The sequence below is a fragment of the Pyxicephalus adspersus genome, chromosome 1, assembly GCF_032062135.1.
Source record: "Pyxicephalus adspersus chromosome 1, UCB_Pads_2.0, whole genome shotgun sequence".
In the NCBI taxonomy this organism is placed as follows: domain Eukaryota; kingdom Metazoa; phylum Chordata; class Amphibia; order Anura; family Pyxicephalidae; genus Pyxicephalus; species Pyxicephalus adspersus.
This window is the reverse complement of record NC_092858.1, coordinates 5862174-5882787: the sequence shown is the minus strand read 5'-3', so window position 1 is coordinate 5882787 and position 20614 is coordinate 5862174. Positions and strand designations below refer to the sequence as shown.

General features: G+C 40.9%; 1 protein-coding gene across 4 annotated transcripts in view; it reads left to right on the top strand.

Annotated features, from left to right (window-relative positions):
* Positions 1-1254: 1254 nt before the first annotated feature.
* The window catches only part of TENM4 (teneurin transmembrane protein 4), a 152310-nt gene continuing 132950 nt past the window's right edge, over positions 1255-20614 (top strand). For 3 of the 4 annotated variants that reach the window (XM_072401479.1, XM_072401470.1, XM_072401461.1), the window contains exons 1-3: positions 1255-1552; positions 10476-10722; positions 20059-20157. In XM_072401479.1, the coding sequence (XP_072257580.1) occupies positions 1534-1552; positions 10476-10722; positions 20059-20157 (365 nt within the window). In that variant the 5' untranslated portion in view covers positions 1255-1533. The remainder of the gene's footprint in view (positions 1553-10475; positions 10723-20058; positions 20158-20614) is intronic. The other variant, XM_072401489.1, reaches the window with a different exon arrangement.

The window sequence follows — 20614 nt, the reverse complement described above, 5'->3', positions numbered from 1 at the left end:
GCAGCCCACTCCGTTAGATCATGGAACTTTGCCAAGCAAGAAACTGATCTGTTTTCTATGGAAATCTGTGTATTGAGAAGGTCCTATCTTGGAAGATATTGTGTTTCTCAATCTGGTCACTGACAGCAGCTCTGCTCTGTTTACTGACACTTAATCCTCTGAGAGCCAGAGGGGCTGGGACCCGGTTAATTAAAGCAGAGAAGAATCCTGTATATTTACTGCAAACAAAGGGGACAAAGGTGAGCTGAGCACAGGAGCCTTCAGACTTGTGCACATGGTGAGTCCTGACATTCCAGCCTTATCATGAGGCTCAATGAGGACAATTCATCCCCAGCACCAGCATAATGAGGTCCTGCTACTGACATTTTTAGATAAAGTAGTTATCCTGTCAGAGAGGAAATGGCTTTAACTGGTGTTTAATAAAAGCTTGCAAAGTGGTATTCTAGATCTCTGCCCTGAGGGAACAACTAACACCTAGCATAGCATGGCAGTAGTTCTATGGGAAAAGGTTAAACAAAGACCCTTCTGGATGGATCAGCAACTATTCTTTTGATGTCATCTTAAAAAGTTTAAGAAACTATAAGAAAAGAAAAGATATAAGAAAAGATAAAGGCAAGCAGTGTAAATATCCAATTATGGGACTTGGTATCCACTTCTTGGAGGGAAGTGGTAGCACATGAAGAGACAATCAGCTGTGCTACAGTGGAACATGTGTAGAGATTGGAAGAAAAAGAGATGAGCTCTTTAGTCTGCTGCTTCTCTTCTTATTGTCCAGTCATAGCTGTGGAAATGTCAGAACTGGATAGAAATCCATTGGGGAGTCAAACAGCTTCCTTAGCTGGTGGAGGTTTGGAGTTTAAAACTTTTGGGGGTTTATTGGTTGGGTTTTGATCTGCTTTGGAGTCATTTTATAAAGGTATTTGGTTGGCAAGATCATTTCAGCTCATAGTGGGTCACATGTTTTCCGGGGGACTTGGATGATATTATAAGTAGTGCGGCTCGAAATGACTAAATTAGGGAAATACACAATCTTGTTTATGGGTGGCATCGTCCCCTTGCGTCATGTGACTGCAATTGTCCACTATACCTGGGCACCACACCATATAAGAAGACCATAGAAGGGTATTTTGGAGTGATGGTTCCCTTTACACAAACTCATTATACCTTGGATAAACAATGTAACATCATCTCTTTAATTCCTTTCAATAAACCTAATTACATTATCAAATAAACAGATTATAACATTTTCCAAGTTCTTTCACCAAGTACATAACGTATCTAGCAAATTTTTTTTTAATTTACCTCCATTCCTCCATCATATATAATTAAAACCTATTAACCAAATAGTAATTCAATACCATTTGAAAACTACAGATTAATAATTTTTTTCTTTATTTTTTTTTTAAAGAAATTTCAAAAACACCCAAAAACTTGACAATCAAAAAAGCAGGAGTCCCCGATCCGATTGAAAAAGTAGAAAACGTTTGGATCAGTGCATGGGTGGCTAGCGTAAATGAACGGAAGGATGATTCCATGGCTCTTGATGGAATACGTAAGTGAACCGAAGGCTGTCTTCATAGATTTCCACCGATTCTTCCATAAATGCCATTAACCCTTTTGTGTCTGTGATTTGTAAAGGGGATGTCAGGGCGGAAAGGCCTTTTATGTTCCGTTCTTTTTTTTTTCTCCCCCACAAGTAGATTTTCTAAGAACTGTGGTTGGTGTTTCTGCTTCATGTAATCCTGGTTTTCTCCTTGATGTAACATCAGCTCCTCGTGTTCATCAATAATACATAGCAGTATTCGGTGTTTTCTGCAAATCACCAGCATTGCTCTTTCAACATCGCTCTTCAGCGGAGCTGATAAATATGTAGTGTATAAAATCTCCCCTGTGCACTGTATGCTTGTCATTTATTAAGAAGACGTCATGAGATTTACGTCGACATAGGTTTAGAAATATGGCTGAATGGACCAGTTATGGGATGGGATATGATGGATGGAATCATGTGCCGGCTGCTTATGGCTTTGGGTGCCTTTAAACAGCCTTTCCTGACCTTTTTTATATGGGGGAACCCTTAAAATAACTTTCAGGTCTTGGGGAACCCCTACTATAATAACCTGCACCTTACAATTTATTAGCTTGGTGGTCAATGGGAAGATTGCCTCTTACATTGGGAAGAATGTCAACATTACCTATAGCTAAAATGAACAATGGTGTCACCTAAGAGGCACAAATTGCCCATTGCTCAAATTACCCCTAGCAACATCTGGAGAAACCCTGGGATTCCAAGTAGCCCTGTTTATAGAGTCACAGCCCTACAATTATGGGCTCTTTCTTCTTCATCTTCCCGTTGGCATTCTGACGTCTTTCTTCACCTCTACCACCACTATAAAAAGTGTTATTCTTCTCTCTGCCTCCAAGGTATAAAATAAATTCAAGTAGGTAAGTAATGAGACTGGGGCCACCTAATTCTAAAGGTTGGGGAGCCTGGAAATCCATAAGGATGTCGGAGCTTGGAATTGCTTTGGAGAAAACCCTTTGGAGAAAACTATGCTGTTTGGTGCAGGGCTGTCCAACTCCAGTCTTCAAGGTAGATCCTGGCCCTCTAGGATCAGAGCTGGACGGCTTTAAGAGTGTCAATAATATACCAAAAAGTAAAAAATAACCTTCTAAATGACTTACTGTATCAAGTGTGAAGCTGTTGTGACACCATGAGGGACAAACTAATATTATTTGGTTTATTTTTGTTTAAATTCTGTCATTCTGTACCTCCAGGGAAGATCTTCTGTTACTTCTGGTAAGGTCACTAGAAAGAGATTTTTTTTGCTTGACAAGGCTAGCCATGGATGGGTTGATTTTTCTATTTGATTGAGCAGACCATTTGATAATTTCATAGAACTGATCATAATTCGAGTCTGAATTTTATCAACCAAAAGTGATTAAAATTGGGTGTAGAATCTGAGGAACCCTAATTTGTTGGGTCTGCAAATTTCCACTAATTGTAAATGGTCTCCAGACATTTTTTAGATATAAACCCAATAAACCTCTTTTACATCAATTATTTATGAAATGTATCATTAATGTTTAGTGGTCCTCAATGCCCAGATGTCATCCACCCTTCTGTTAAATGGCTGAAAGACACCAGATGAGCAGTGGTGGCTCTGTCCAGCTCCGGGGGTCTAGCTTTGTTCCTTAGGAAGTGTTGTGGTGTGAATCAGGGGCTCATTGTACATGCACTGTCTTTATAGGATCTGCCATTATTAGTAATGCATCCTCCGAGCAGTCCAGTGATTAGAGGTTGTTGCCAGTCTAGAAGAAAAATACCCTCTGTGTTCCTCTGACCTGGAACAAAAGCTCGATGACCTGCACACTGAAGTCACTATAGATGTTCTTTTAATGATTAGCAATGGACCAGCAGTCACAGCTTGTGTCTTTTCATACCGGGCTCCCGTTGACTAGTGCTGTGTAGAAGGGTCCTTCATTAGCACGAATATAAACAGCCCATTTTTTCCAGGGGTTTCAGGTGACCATTGATGGTCTTCATGCTGGTCTTAAAAAACAATTGGATAACTAGAGATGTTAGAAAGATTCCATCATTGTAAGACCTGGACTGCACAGTGTTTTAAAGGTCAGTGAACTTCATTAACCACCCATTGCTGTTACCTTATCGAGCTGCACAAAACTATCACTTGATTTGTCTTTGATGGCTTGATAATTGGACATCATATATATGCTTGAATTTGCTGTAGGCAAGAGAAGCAACTTGTTGAATTGCCAGGCTTTGGTACGTCGGGCCAACTCATTGGGACCACTAATTGATTAAGTCATGGAAATGTCCAGGCCAAGTATTTTCTGTTCTACCTATTTTAGGTTCTTAAGTTCTTTCTAAGTACATTATATATTCTATTTTTATTCTGACTAGGAGCTGCAGAAATTTTATAATAGAGAATATAGGATTATTGTCATGAACAGCAAAGGTGAGAGCAAGTAAGCCGTAGCACAGTGTCCAAGCACCACTGGTCATAAAACAGATTTTTGGCCCACCACTTTGCTTCTAGAGAGAGCACAGATAGCTCTGGTATTTCTCACCATGATATACCTTTAGTATACCAGGCCAACTCATTGGTACCATCAACTGGTTTATCATGGAAATGTCCAAGCCAAGTATTCTTTCATATTTTTTTTTGGTTCTTTGGTACTCTTAATGTCTATTATATATTACAATTTTATCTGACCAGGAGCTTTTATGGTACAGGATATAAAATTATTGTTTCCCTGAAAAGCAAATGGGATAGCAAACCAGTTGTTGCACAGCATCTTAGCACCACCGGCCATAATAATGTTAGCCCACCATTTGTCGTGTTCAGTTTTGGTTGTTCTAAATTTTCAGTTCACTGGATCATATGATGTTCGTGTTAACTAATGCTAATTATTTTTTTAACTTACAAAAATGGTTCCATCTTTGTGGTCAGCTGCTGGGGTTGCCTGTATTGGAGGATGCCAATTGCTATATGGGTTCAAGTTTTAAACTCTGTAGCTCCCATAGTAATCCAGATCTTTTATTTGTATGCTTTGGGTTACTTCCTACTTTTAACTTACCTGAATTGTTTCTACGGCCTTGGTACATCGTGATATCCTTGTCAAGTTCACAATGATGGTATCACTCTATACCTGCAATGTTTTTACTTCTCCCCTGGTGTTCACAGCAGGGAGGGTACAGCTTCGGTTCCATTTAGGTACAACATGAGGAAAAGGATCTCCCCAGTGAGTTTACGTAAAAAAAAATTAGGCTGTCATTTTATAATCAAGAATACTGATGGCGAAGAAAATGTTCTATGAATAAACTTGACAGCCCGGCTGTAAGGAAGAAAAAAATACTTATTGATTTCGTGGAGAAAAAGTCAATATTTTTCTTTGCCGAGGCACTTTGCCACATCAGGAAAAAGTTAGCATGTCTTGTTTATGATTCATGGGAGTTAAAGCTGTAAATCAGGCAGCTTGCGCAGTGACAGAGAAGTTTTCTGTTAGCTGAAAACACGGACGTGTTTGTGCATGGAAAGCCAATCCACCTTAGGACAGGCCGAGAGTAAAAATTATATACCTGTCAGGAAGCCATTTTGTTCAATGAACAAAAAAACTTGAATTTGGAGGAAAACTTACAGGCTTTGGTCTATGGTGAGATATTTTATGATGGGCAGTGAATTTTATTTTATGTTGATTACAACAGTGTCACAAGCTCCTATGGACGAATGAAGGGAAGAGTTTTATGTATTTTGGAGATAAAAATCTTAGATTTTTTAGATTCTGCATTTCCTTTTTCTGTCTTTCTGCCTCTGGTCCTTTAGACCAGACAACAAAAAAATAAAATCTGCAGTCCTCTTTCTAGCCCACTCAATACGTTACCTGTGCCATCTTTTCCGACTGGTCCTTACATGCCCTCTCAGCAGTCCATTTGGAAAAAGTAGTAAGTCCGGCACTCTTCACACTAATGGAACACAATAGGTTTGATGGCTTGATTCCCAAAGTATGGTAATTCAACTTAATGAGGTGTTTGCAGGCCCGAGCATCCTGGTACTTGGGGTTGCCAAAATACAGCCTTATGGGATTTTCAATTGATACTATTGGGAATTAATTCTCTTTTCTACACCCAGCATGAAAATAAAATATTGCCAATTATTTGATATTTATAGTATTTTTTAGATATTATCAGTTGTGTCCTGTATAGAAAAAAGCCTGTTAAATGTTGAAGTTGCAGAGAGTAAAAATCACGACTTTAGAGTAGAGCATCCCAGCCACTGGTGTTATATGGGTACTTGACACCATACCCCCATGCCTATGGCACATTGTTTAGGCAACAAAATGTTGTATTGTGAAATTGTCCACCTTTCTTCCAAATCCAAAAGTTTGGGGCTTGCAAAAGTGAATCTGGGTTCTGGGCAGGGTACTTAGGGCTCAGTTCGGCAATAGATGGTGACTGCTCTGCAGATGAGACGTCACTTTGCTTTGTGAGACCTTATAAATGGTTTAAACAAAACAGTCAAAAAACTCATAAAATGTGCTTTCATTTTATAGCTGCAGTACTTTGCTACCACTAGACATTTCTGTGTTCTGGGTAGAATGATAACCAGTAAACCCAATTCATAGGACACTAGGCTATAAGTCATTAAATTAAGCAGTTAGGACCACTCACTGCCACCATGAAGGAGAAAAGGACAGACTTGTAGTCATTGGACTAGTCTAGTGTTTTTCAACCAGGGTTCCTCCAGAGGTTGCTAGGGGTTCATTGAGCAATTTGGGCTCCCAGGTCAGTTAAGTGACACCAATAATTATTTTGGCTATCTGTAAGGGTGACATTCTTCCCAGTGGCTCGCAATGTAAGAGGAATTCTTCCTACTGAACATTGAGTAATTATAGAAGGGGTTCCCTGAAGATCTGAAGGTTTTTTCAAGGGGACCCCTTGGACAGAATGTATGGTGCTGGGGACGGGGTTTACACAATACTAGACATCCCTTTCCAAAAACAAGACCTCCACTATGGTCAGATGTCAACACTGCTGGGAGCAATCTGATCCATCTGCAAGACATTTTTTGGCCTGTGATCTTATTATTTGGGCTGAGCTCCATGACAGTCTACCCTGCTGCCATTTTGTAATTACGTTACCATTACATTGTATGCTCCCAAATCTCTTATACAAGTTCCTCTGGCCTTTTTCTTCCAGAACTCAGCGGTAAAGTTAAGCATGACAATTTTTGATGCATTAAGCCTCATTAGTACTTTAAAATGTTTTTTTTATTACCCCCCCTCTTTCTATACGATTATGAAGGTTCATATTTTACATGTGACAGCTGTTCCTGCGCCATTAATGGTGATGATGATGGCGCTCAGCGGGATCCTCATTAAACGCCTAGAATTTGTTGGCGTCATTTACAAAAGTTTCAATCAATCTCTGGGCCTAGTTGTTGAGTAATGTACAATTTTTGTATACTGGTATAATTGTCATATTGTGTTCCACCATCCTAGCGTGGCGGGGTGTTTACATTAATCAAGTTTACGACCCATAGAAATAAAAATAAAGGTAGACTCTGGTCCAAATGGCAAATTAAGTTTGTGCATGAAAGGAATGCAGCGTTCTCCTTTGGATTATAGTTTGCCAGGGCTGTCCCAATGTTTATAGTGTCAATTTAGCCAAAATGTTTGTTTCTGGAGTAGAGAAGGGCAAAAAAACTTTTTTTTTTTTTTTTGGTGTCTTTGTCCAGATGAGATTTAATTTCCTGTCCCAGAGATACAACAGAAAGTGAGGGAATTCCCTTCTTGGAGTTGTCACTGACACAGGTTGCCCCTGGGTTCTTTTTTAGAGGAAAATGTAAAATGTTGGATTTTCGTGGTGGTTTCCAGTTCGAATGGAGAAGGTGAATGTTCTAAGTGGAGATACAGACAACAATTAAAACCTTTGTTTAAATCTTTCTACATAAAGTATATGTGAAGTTTTGTGCTGTTTTGCCTAACTGCATTGTGGTAAATGCAAAAATGTGCGTTGGGTGCCTTATGTTGCCATTTCTTCTCACAACAAACCTGTGTGCAATGCACCAAAATGTGAAGACAATGCACTGTACTTTATTGTGGTTTGCTGCATTGGTGTGTTACATATGCCAATGCATGGCATTCAACGCATGTTAATACACTGCAAAGATATACATGGCCCATGGGGGAAATATCTATGCTGCCATTGCAAAAATCCTGGCCCTCTGACTAGGACAATTTGGGCCTGATTTAATGAAGCTCTCTAAGACTGAAGAAAATAGACTAATATGGGAGAACCTGGGTGATTCGGGAAACCTATAATAGATATAGTCCAAGATGGAAACCATTTGCCTACCAATACCAACTTATTATAAGAAATCCAGTTCAGGTTTGGTTGATCATCCAGGTTCTCCCATGATAGTCTATCTTCTCCAGTCTTAGCTTCATTAAATCACCCCCTCTGAGTCATTGATCTGGAATAAATATTCATATTTGATTTATTTTCTTATTGTGTGCACTTCTTTTGGGTTGGTAACTCAGAAGTAACTAAAGCCACATTCTTTTCTATCAATGCATCTGAACAGAACTGTCTGTGCTCCCCTAAATCAACCAATCAGCCTCCAACACACAGATGGGCAATGGAAGCCTGTTGGGTTTTTTTGAGAGATTCTTTATTAACCAAAGCCCCAAAATTCTGCTTCCTAATTCTTACCAAGACAGGTTCTCTTAGAATAGTGCCATGTGCTTGCCCTTGCTTGGACTTGTAGTCCCCTGGCAGCAGTAAAAGCGGTAAGTTGCTGTAGGAATTTAATAAAATCAAATAAAGGTCAGAAAGCAGCGAAGAAGGGACAGAGCGGTAAAATAATACACATAACATATCACACTGACAGAAGGTGTACAAATATTCAGCCGGTACTAAGTAAAGAAGCCGCCACGCTTTGCAAATACAAAGTTAAAATGACGGCGCGGTATGATGTGATTCAGATGCTTCAAGCATAATAATCTGAAATTCGGGGCTGCGATAAACACAGCAGCTCTACAGCTATTAAGGGGAGAGTTTGGATCTGGGTGTAATGTGAGCCCTTCGGGGGTCAGGCCACTCAACAAGGTCATCCGACAGAAGAGCGTGGGTGGTTATAGAAGAACTCTATTAGGGTCCATGGGCATCGTATGGCACACAACTCAAACATCAGCCATCAAAATCCCTTTAACTTCTCTAAAGCAATGCTCATGGAAGGTTGAAAGCGGCGTCTGACCCGTTTCACGTTGAGCTGCGTTTCTTTAGATGAATCTCCTACTGAGGTGTGTTTGGAGAGCGGGCAAAGCGGGTTATTTGCAAATGCCGAGTCTAAGGATAGGTACACACGTGCAAGAATTGTCGTTAGAAAACGAATGGCTAATGACAGATCAACAGTTCATGATTATTTTGAACATTCTGTATGGATACGATTGTTCAAATATAATCCACCAATAATGTACACACGCTAGATACGATCGTTTGAACGGTGGAGGAAGTGACATGTACAGGGGAAAGTGAACAATCCCAGAACAATCCACAATCACTGAACGACTGTACACACATTAGATACCGAACAATTGGACAGTCATTCATTTCAAGCGACAATCCTCGGCCTGTCATTGTGCACTTTTTTGTTAACGAATATTGAGCAATCGGTCATCAATCATTCATTTCCAACTAGCCTTAGAAGCTGTGGATACTTTTCTTTAAGCAGTATTTGCATTTGGTCACTTATGATTAGTTAAGATTTGCTGCAGGAACAAGCGGCCCCATGTGGATTCCGGCAGCTGGCACCTTGTTAACCACTGGCACCATTCAGCTGGTCCAACGATTGGACATTTTACAGCAGGTGGCAGTGGGTGGTACTGAACTGCAATTTTGGTGGCGTACAGAAGCCGGTAACTGCACTTGCAACCTCATCTCCAATCTGAACATAGCCATGAAGTTGGATTGTATAAAATCCCCACACCCCCTCACACAACACTGACGTAGACACTCTACACAAGTTTTGCATACCATATGGGGAGCCCAATACTTATCTTGGTCCCCCAGTTTAATACCAAAATATGCAAGATATGCTTGTTTCACAACTTCTGTAATGTTTCTTCTCTGTTTTTGCTGAGAATATTCACTACAAATGAAGCAAAATACATTAGGATCATTTAAACAACTTGAAGAACCCATATTTCTGTAAAAAAAGAAAATGTATGAATAAAAAGAAGACAAATAAAAGTTTCATGAAAATAATGCTACGTTTAATATATAAAATGCAAAAAATCGGTGTAAATAAAGATTGATAATATATGCGGTGTTAACATTTGTTGTTGGTAAAATCTTCTATTCCGATTCCTGTAAGAACTAGAGCCAATTCAATGAAACTGATGTCATTTCTGGATTCAGCAGACCTGAATTCTTGGCAAGTGAAAATAACATGTTTTTGTTGAGCTGTGTAATAAATGGAAACCTAGTGCACCAGTGCAAGGGTTGTGTGGTGTACTTGTTTCCGCGATGCACTGGTTGGAATTAACCAATTCTGACCTTTATGCTTTTGGATAATTGAATTCAGAAATTCAAAATCAACTTATGGTCTATGAAACGATTGAATAAACTTCTCGATCAAAGTGGAAAATTGACCCGTATATTGCCATGTTAATTGGAAAAATCCCTGGGGGGCTTGAGATGGGTTAATAGATGCAGAGAGAGAGAAATAGAGGGAATGTACATGGGAACCTTCATCGTACATTGATTCTGTTGTTGCACCAAAGTGTTGGTGGCTCAGGGGAGACTGGGAATAATCTGTTGTGGCATATAATATCGTTTTTATATTGGCTCTGACCATTATTGTGTGTGTGAGATACATTCAGTGCAATATTGTTTCTTTTATGTGGGGGGAATTTGGAGCAAGAAATAACTGAATTTTTTTACTTTCTTTCAGATCAGCCATTGGGTCTCCAGAATCATTTGAGACTGAGGACGCCACCTCCGCCACTGTCACACCCACCGAACCCCCACCATGCAGCTTCGATCAACTCCCTGAACAGGGGCAACTTCACGCCACGCAGTAATCCCAGCCCAGCCCCCACGGACCACTCACTCTCTGGAGAGCCACCTGGGAGTGGCCAGGATCCTGCCCATGCCCAGGACAACTGGCTCCTCAATAGCAACATCCCTCTGGAGACCAGGTACAGCTTGGTGGCTGCCATTAGGATTGGGTACTGGTTTGAAGGTTGTGCTCTGGCTAGAGATAGGCATGTTGATGTTAAAAGATTGGTCATTGATAGTCTGGAACTTGCTATATACAATGTTTCCTAATATATGTTCATAGCTAAGGTGGGGAGGTATGAAGGAAAGTGTCGCTATATCACATCATATCATCAGCTTTGCCTTTTGACAAGACAATAAGCAGACCACCAATGCTTTGAAAACAACTAGAAACAGTAGGTTCACCTTACTCAAAGGGGAAAATACTCTATGGCCATGCAAGCCAAAACTTCCAAGGGGGATGTTATGGCCACGGGGGGGCAAAGGGGATGCTATGGCCACAGCCATGCCCATGCAAGCCAAGACCCCTTTCCCTCATCCCCAGGTTAGTAACACATATTCACCCTTCCATCACTTCTGTGCTGCTCCATTTAATTCCATACTTCCAGGTATGGAAGAGCGTGTGACTTATTTTTTTTTCCGTTTTCATAATGCTAATGATGTAAGGTCAAGAGATTTTATTGTTGGTGCTTTTCTTTGCAGTGCATTCAGATCATGGCTGGTGGGATGGGCTGTACATAATTTCCTTAAATCAAAAAGCTTTGGTAACGTCCACATATGAGTCTCTGTGAAATCCAATAAAAGAAAGGGAGAGAAAAAATGTACCTGCTGAAAGCCAAAAGCTTTATCGTTCTATTTTGTGTTCATCTTGGAATTCTGGTTAGAAAAATGTTAGGGTACAATATAGGGTAGGGGGTTAGTATTGGGGTCATCCTTTAGGTAATGTTGAGGTCATAGGTCTACAACTTGTCCTGAAAAACTTTAGCATTATGTTGCTTATAGCATCGACAGCCTAGGGCAGAGCCCAACCAGCGTTGAGTTCAGTTAGGTGCCAAAGAAACAGCCCCCTGGAACCTGAGCAGGAACAAGGTCTATAGAGCAAACGGCCGTCTTGGGAAATTAGCAAGAAATGGGCTCCAGAGACCCCCAGTTTGACATGCCTGTCATAGAGCTTCCATCACTTCCATGCAGCAGTTATTTCAGTTATTTAAAGTTCTCTTTGAAGTTGTCAGAGAGAATTCTGCAAGCCATCACCTAAGCCTGAGAGTGAAGGAAATTCCAATCACTAAGTGCTTGCAGTGGAGGTCATGGTTTTATGGGTCACTGGTCTCCTCAAATGTAATTCCACCCCTTGGTAAGTTTTCAGGAATAATCTTAGCATGAAGAAGATCCGCTTTTCACCAACAGAACTGTTTATCTTTTTTTTCTGTGTTTGACTGATGGATTTCTTCAATTCTTACTGATTGATATGCCTCCTTTGGAATGCAAAAAGACTTGTGGAAAATTCTCTTTACAGTAGAAGATAAACTACATCTGTAAGGGGGAAAAAGTGAACACAAATTTAGACACACCTTAAAGCTTACATTTTATGGGCTAACATTTTGCCTTCCCTGGTTTCTTCTCATGAAAATGCAATTATCACATATCATCCCTGGATCTATTTTTTTGTTATCAATTTAGGCAGATCATGGTTGGTGGTGATATCCCCGGGTCTCTGTTCTTCCCTTTTTCGTTCAAGAAGATCAAAACTGGTGGTGATATTATCCCTGGGGCTCTATTCTTCTCTTTTCGGTTTAAGCAGGTCATAAATGGTGGTGATCTCATCATTGGGTCTCTGTGCTTTTTCTTTCTGTTTGGGCAGATCAAGGCTGGTGGTAATATCAACCCTGGGTCTCCGGTCTTCCCTTTATGGTTCAGGCAGATCAAAGCCGGTGGTGATATCACTGGGTCTCCATTCTTCTCATTTTGGTTCGGGCAGATCAAGGCTGGTGGTGATATCAATAAGTCTCTGTTCTTTTCGGTTCAAACAGGGATTAAAACTGGTGGTGATATCATTACTGAGTCTCTGTCTTTCTTTTTTCAATTCAGCAGATCATAGTTGGTGGTGATATCACTTGATCTCCATGCTTCTCTTTTCATTTCAGGCAGATAAAGGCTGGTGGGAAGGGCCTACAGGATGTAGTACTTGGCTTTCCGGAATCCAGAAGGTGTGGTATTGCCCTTGTGTGATGCTGAGCCTTCATGTTGTAGAACTGAATTCCAATAAGTGAAAGGAGTTGGCAATGAGAGTCAGGTTAGGGAAGAAATGTAGATGATGCTGGTCATTCCCCAGCAAAAAATTTTGATGGAAACTGTTGAGGAACACGTTGAGAAGTCCATAGGCTGCTAAACATAGGCAAATCAGGATTAAATAAATTAAGTCCAGACAGAATTTCACTTTTAAAGTCAGAAGAGGGTTTGCTTTCCGAAACCTTTTACTTTCTTTGCTGTATCATGAGATATCCAAGATGTATTTGGGTAGCATGACCCCAATAAACACCAGTATGTGTTTTAGTCTTCACTTAAATTTCAAGAGGGGTTGCCAGATTTACAGCAAAAAATCCTGGTGCACTGCAGCTAAATATTGTGTTCCTTGTATGCATTTCAAGAATTCATTATGAATACAGACTGGAGATGTTCTGTAAATTTCAGCAAATAGAGACTGTCCAAGTGTGGAGGATGATTGGGGTTAACCTTGATCTCCCCATGGATTTCTGAAAGTTCCATGTGACCTCTCTTCAGGTCTCCAAGTTCTCCTTCACATTGTATAAATTAACAAGCAAATCACACAGCGGATTACACGCACAGCCGCTCAGTGACCACTAACTAAAGCTGACATTTAATATAACACATTAATCAAAAAAAAAGTGACTGGGCTCATTTTCTCTAATTAGGCAATTATGCCGAGCATTCATATTACTCGGCTAATAACCGCGGGTCAGAACTGGAGATCATTATTCAGTCCGATATGACCGATGGCTTTCTGGAGAGAAATTGCTGTGTTGTGTTTGCTCACGGGTTGACCTTTAACCTTTCTTGCCAGTGGAGGGGGGATCCGTGCAGTCATTTTTAGGTTTAGTGTTGGTGGGGAGGTAATTGAAATCTGTACATCCATTGCTTTATCTGCATCTTCTTACGTATGCAGCGCTGGACATACAGCTTGGAAATATGCAAACGTAATCCAGTTTTCTTGGCGCAACCTGGAAAGAGGAACAAGATTTGGAGGATCCCTAGGGTTACATAGAACCCTGATGGAAGAACACTGCTTTCTAAATAAAAAAATGGACGGGAGCATCCTTTGGTCCCTGATGGCAATCCCACCACAGCTCAAAGGATACAAAAGTTGCTGTTCAGGTGGGGCAATATGAGGGAGGGTTAAGGAAAATAGATTTTCATATAACTCAGAGAAAGATTTATGGATCAAGCGAATGCTGGCCAGGACAACCTAGCCCAGGTCCCCACTCAACTTTCCAAACACCAATACACCATGTAGTCAAACATTTGTGAAAACCTGACCATCGCGCCTATATGAGCTCCTTGGGACATCCCATTCCAAAACCATGGCCATGGACCAATATAGAGCTACCCCCTACTCCAGTTGCCACTGTCACAGCCTTCTCTCTCCTGGACAGGCTTTCAATGAGATGTTCTGGGAGAATTTATGTGCATTGAACTAGAAGACCATTTGTGAGGTCAGGTATTGGTGTTGAAGGAGAAGAAGAACTGACTCACAACCAACACAAGATCTTCAGTAAGGATGAGGTCAGTGGAGGCCACTCAAGGTCTTTTACACCAAACCCAGCCACCCAAGTCCTTATAAAGCTGATTATTCAGATATGATTCGTATTTGGAGGTTACTAGCAGTAAAAAGAATGGCCTGCAGTTGGTCCCCATTTTTTCTGTCCTCAGGTCCCTCTTCTTGGTGGACCAATACCAAAAACAACGGAGTGTCTGAATGAAGATGTTACAATATATATACAGAGCATGGAGGAGAGCTCAGCCGGACAAATGTTGGTTTTGTAGACTTGTTTTTGAAGATGTAGGACTTTTAACTGTCATCCTTATCTATCCCTAATTCCTTAGTGAATCACCAACCCAGAACAGGCATGAAGTCTCTAAGTCCTAACTCCCAAGCTGCATCCTTACTCCAATATCAGTAACTTACTTCATGAGAACCTGTGACCAGGCCATTCATTTCAACACATTTTCCTCTTTCCTTCTTTCTTTGGTTGCTACATATTGGGTTATGTAGTAGGTAGGTGAGGGGTAAAAAAGCATGGCCAGCACAGGCAGTAATTAGACCAGAATAGGATTGGCTATGAAGTGCAGGGAGGTCAGTGCCCGTCCAGTATGTTGGGAAATTGACACTCAATAGTATTCCTCTTGGTTCATTCCTGTGACAGCTACATTAAAGGTTATTTAGGGAGGTTAAGGAAGTGAAGGAGAAACTGGGACAACAAAGACAGTGATTAGACACTCCCAGAAGTTATAATGTCCAAGGAAGGGGGAGGACTGTGTAGGATATTGGCTTTTCCTGAAGTTAGGTTTTCTGCAAAGTTCTTATCAACATTACAAATGAATAGAAAAAAAAAATGCTATGCCTTGACCTACAGTTTATGTTCATGACAGGTTCTCTTTACTAGATAAACATGGCGGTTCACTGAAGCATCTGTGGCCGCCATTACCCTCTGATATAAGTGAGTCATAACCTATAAATTAAAAAAAAGGCCGATTCTGGGCTCCTGCCAACAGACGATGCGCGTGTCTACGTTAATGAACGGCAGTACTTTATCAATGATGCGCAAGACTTTAGAAGTTTATACTTCCTACAGCTATTTAAAGCCGCGGAGAGAGAGCGCTGTGACCGGCATTGATCCGAGTTTCATTTCAGCACTCCAAAGCTCTTCACTCGTCACCAAAGTGAACTGTAAACAAAACTCGACAAGGAGAGAAGTCGGCTAAAATGTGTAGAGAGTGGCGAAGAGTTATTAACAAGAATTAGAGCCTCTCTGTGTTTAATGAAAAGAGCGCCGTGCTTCAGACTGTCTGCTTGGGAGCGAGAGGTGAAACCAATCGATGAGAGTGGTAAAATGACTCTCAGACACGCCAGCACGCGATGTAGGATGTGAGTGGAATAAAGAAATAGAAGCTGGGGTGTCCAAGAGGTGTTAAATCTGCACTCCAGCCTTCCCTTCATTTAATCTGCCCTCCAACCTTCCCTTCATTTAATCTGCCCTCCAGCCCCCTCTATTTTCCATACTGCCCTCCAACCTTCCTTTATTCATTCTGCTCTCCAACCTTTCCCTGATTAAATCTGCACCCCAGCCTCCTCTTCATTCATTCTGCCTTCCAGCCTTCCCTTTTTAAATCTGGCCTCCAACCTTCCCTTCATTTAATCTGCCCTCCAGCCTCCTCCATTTTCAATACTGCCCTCCAACCTTCCTTTACTCATTCTGCTCTCCAACCTTTCCCTGATTAAATCTGCACCCCAGCCTCCTCTTCATTCATTCTGCCCTTCTGCCTTCCCTTTTTTAACTCTGCCATCCAGAATCCTTTTTTTATTCTGACATCCCGCTGCCCTTTATTATATCTGCCCTCCTGCCTCTTCTTTGTTAAATCTGCCTTCCCATCTCCTCTTTATTAAATCTGCCTTACAGCCTTCCCTTTAGTTGTACCGCCTCCTCTCCTGGACAGTAATTGTTTCCTCTAATTTCACTGCACACTGTGATCTTCACGCAATGTGCATTAGAAGTTGCAACAAGTCAGAGACGCGTTTCGCAGCTAATGAAAATCTGCTTCCTCAGGAGTGTTGCAAATGAAATGATTAAAATTAGCATCAGTATTCATGGACAGGAGAGATCAGTTTTTAAAATGCCTACCGAATTTTGTATCAAACACAAACCACCAATCACCATGTACACCGCTGTCCTTAAAATCATTGTTTGTTCTTCACAAAGGATTCAGGGTAAATCCCCATCCAGGTTAATGAGATATTTGTTTGCTTGTAAGGTTGTTGCATTTAAAATACATTTTATTGATGCCTGGCCTCTAATTGGTTATTGATTGGAGCAGATTTCGCTGCACCGTGACATTAGTAATAGGATTGCATGATACAGGCAGAATAAAACTGATTTTGATGGGTGATGATGTGCTTGGGTTTCCCAGCATTGCATGACCCCGCTTGCCCTGTGCCCCTCCTCCACCATACTTTCTATTAAATTATGTTTCCATGTATAAAGAAGAATGGAGAACCCCCCCCCCCACCAAAGAAAAACTATATTGGAAATAGCATTTTTAAGAGATTGTGAACCATCCAACCTTTACCAGCAGCCATCAACGATCTGCATTCCAGTTTGAGATTAGAAATGGCCAGCAAATAGTTTGATTGTTTGTTAGCTAATTTCAGGAGTGTGTGCATTTCCATGCGTTATTGCAATATACAGCAATACAAGGCATGCATTAGTGCACTGGGTTGCCCTTTGCTTTTATTGGTATTTCAAACCCACCGTACCAATGCACTTCAGCAAAACCCTGACAAAGCACAACCTGTGCAATGTTGTGTGTCGGCTGCCCATTTGCATTGTGCACAGCTTAGTAGACATGGGCCCTAAAGAACATTTTCAGTGGGGGTGTTACTCAAACTCAAACAACAAGCAATGAAGAATTAAAATGTCAAATTGCATTATAAATGAGCCTCTTAGATTTTATTTGGCTTGACTGATTGACTTTGGGTGGCGTTTCAGACCTACCGTGGTATCGAGTGAACCTGTGCAGCTCCCGGTGGCTAACCGGTCACTCACTCCGCAATGATTTTTTTTAAAGAACCAGTATTTGCATGTTTTACAACTGGTACATTCGGCTACCCCCATTCATTCTCCATGGGGCTGCCATGGGTAGAAGCTACATGTAGGGTCTCTCCCAAGGCAACGGTTCCCTGGTATGAGGAAGTGGCAACTGCACCACAACCTCATGGTCATAGCTTTAGTGTTACTATGTATCTAAAGCATTTTTGTAGATTGACCGGGGGAACACATCAGGAGAGGCAAAGTCTTCCACTGCACGAGGACCCCGGACCCTCCTCAGCCAACAAGGACCCCCAAAAAAGTTTGGCAGTAAGGGTCTAAGTCAGTTCTGCACAGGGGCCCATGTAGGCTATGTCCACACTTGGTTTTGATATTTTTCTTTTAAATCATATACTGGGATGGACTCGCTCAGACCTGCAACAGGTACAGTAGGGGCAGGTAACCACAAGAGGGAGCATTTGAAGATTATTTAATAAAATAGAAAAATTACAATATGGAAGAACAAGAAAGTAACAAAAATGCCACCCTAAACCTACCCAATAAATCCTAATTAATAAATTATTTGCATGTCACAGTATAAAAAATATTTTATCATTAAGGTGCCAGCTTTGAGCTCCAGGCCATTGACTTTTTTTGAAATAAGGTTTGCTGCAGGAAAAGGAAGCGTATACTTAGTCACCTCTCCCCAGGATTAAATTGTAACTTTATAGGTGATCCCTTTTAGATATTTATGAACGCAACTAAACAATGAGCAAGCTTCACAGTGTAGAAAGTAGATGTTGATCTTGGATGATGCCTCCACAAAGATGGTGCCGTCCCTCAGTGATAAAGGCATTGGCATTGGTGTTTTCCTTCAATAGCTTTGTGTATGTCAGTGCAGTCTACATCTATGCTGTTTAACGCCGAGATAAAACCAATCATTTGCTCAGACATTATTTTGTTCTCAGACAGTCTGACCCAACAACCTGTACTAAAATTTTAGCGAATATTTCTGGATTATGTTAACAGTTAAAGTGAATTTGCTGGTTTCTCAGAGTCCCTCATTCACACAGTGAAAGCTGGGTGACTCCTCTACATGAAGCTCATTTCATCCATCCATCCAACAAAATAAAAACAAGTAGCTCAGTGGGTTCTCGGTACGAAACCTTCGCCTCTCCTCTCTGCCAGTTTGGAAAATTGGCCTCCACAGGGCTGTATTTTATTGTTATGTCATTGGCTGCCTATGAAATGCTGGGAAAAGTGTTCCAGGTAAAAGAGATTGCTGATGTGTGTGTATAAATCCTCCATCACTGGTATGTCATTCTAACCTCATGCACAAAGCAAGCACTGTTATCATCAGAATATATTTTTAAATGATGTGTAAAATTAAATATATAAAGGTCAAAGGGCAACTAAAGCCAACGTGAAGGTGACCATCATGGAGGCCACATCTACTTCTTCTTGGCTATGGCTTCACATCATAACATTGTGTCTTCTGGTTCTACAAACACTAGTTGTCCTATTTTGGGGATGCCGCCATTTTGTTATTGACTACAAAGAGCCTCATCCTCAAGGAACCCAATGAGGTTCTTCATGTTGCCCATGTAGGAGGTGGAACTGGTGGCTCTGAGATAATTCAGCCTAATCTCCTGTTTTATATTTCCTTCATTGTTGGTTTTATTGTTTTGGAATGGAGAGATCATAGTTTTTCAATGTTTTTAAGCCCTTGGTTTTCACAAATTTGCTCATTTAGGTACTAAAGTGGACCTGGACTTTGTATATCTCAGAATGATTGTGAGCAGCGTATTGGTTTTATGTATTCTGCAACTTGCTCTGGTTTGCAATGATTTTGAGTAACAAAATGATCAGAACTTGGGGTGGTAATTCATTTAAACCAATGTAGATTTGGAGGTATCTACCAGGACATAATGGACATATCTGGTGGCAAATTCTGAAGACCATTCAGAGCATTGCCATCATTTCAGTCCTTTACTTAAAGCTTCCAAAACTGTTATAGCTGAATAGCGTTTCTTTGGGTCTTCTAGTATTGGTCACTTTGGGTAACAAAAGCCATCTTTTTGCACATTTCAAAAGGGGTCTTTCGGATTTCAGAGTTTTGAGTGGGTTGGTAAAGGGTTTGAACCTTCTGAAATGTCATCAAGGCGGTATCACCCAACCACGTCTTGGTCCTGACCACTCCTGGTTTTTTGGTGGCCACTGGTTTGAGTGGTGTCTTGATGTGTCCATTGCTAACCACCTTCTAGTTATTACCAGACAAGAATAATTGCCCGGCTCCAAAACCTTGGGTCAATGACACGAAACCAGTAAAAATGTAGAAAGGTCACAAGCTTGTTTCTGTAGGTGATGCAATGTAGTGAATCGGCACTAGAGCCAGACAGGTGGTATTGTCAGGAGGAGAGGTCAACAACAGGAGCCTCCATGTTTTTCAAGGGACATGTTCTCTAAAAGCAGGTCTGGCAGTGGAACACATACAGGTTATAACTGGTATGAAAACGTATCTATATTTAGTTTTACACACAAGATTTTAAAAATGTGTATTTTGATGATGTTAACTCTGTAAGCCCACTGGGTGCATTTAAGAAGTCACTTCATGCATGACTCACGGCCTTCATTCATGTCTCCATCTGTGTGTAGAAACATAGCAAAGCAGCCATTCCTAGAGACATTGCAGGACAACTTTATTGAAATGGACATCCTCCCCACCTCCCGACATGACGGTGCTTACAATGATGGGTATGTGACACATCCTATTGATTGTCTGCCATTTTGCATGAACTTCATCTCCTCACCTTTCCTTCCTCTCTACTCGCTGCACTTACCAGACATTGGCACCGCTGGGTGATACAAGAAACAACTGGCCCTGCCAAACCAACAACATTGGACTACTGTATACAGAACTGTACATGGTGAATGTTCATACATTCTGTTAAATGAAATGTATTGATCACCTCTTTTAGCCAATCACATTCAATTTTAGATTTGTCATATATCCTCAGTACAGGTTTAGGTTTGATTGGTTACTCCAGCTTGAGGCAGATGCAAGAAACCATATAAACCATATAGGAAAAGATGTATGCAAATAAGTCTTGGACCTTTTTTTTTAAGAAGGAACATTTCATATTACTCTCAATTGGCCTCAAAATATCAGAGAACTGAGCCAAAAGTCCCCGTGCTCAAACTATGAACATAA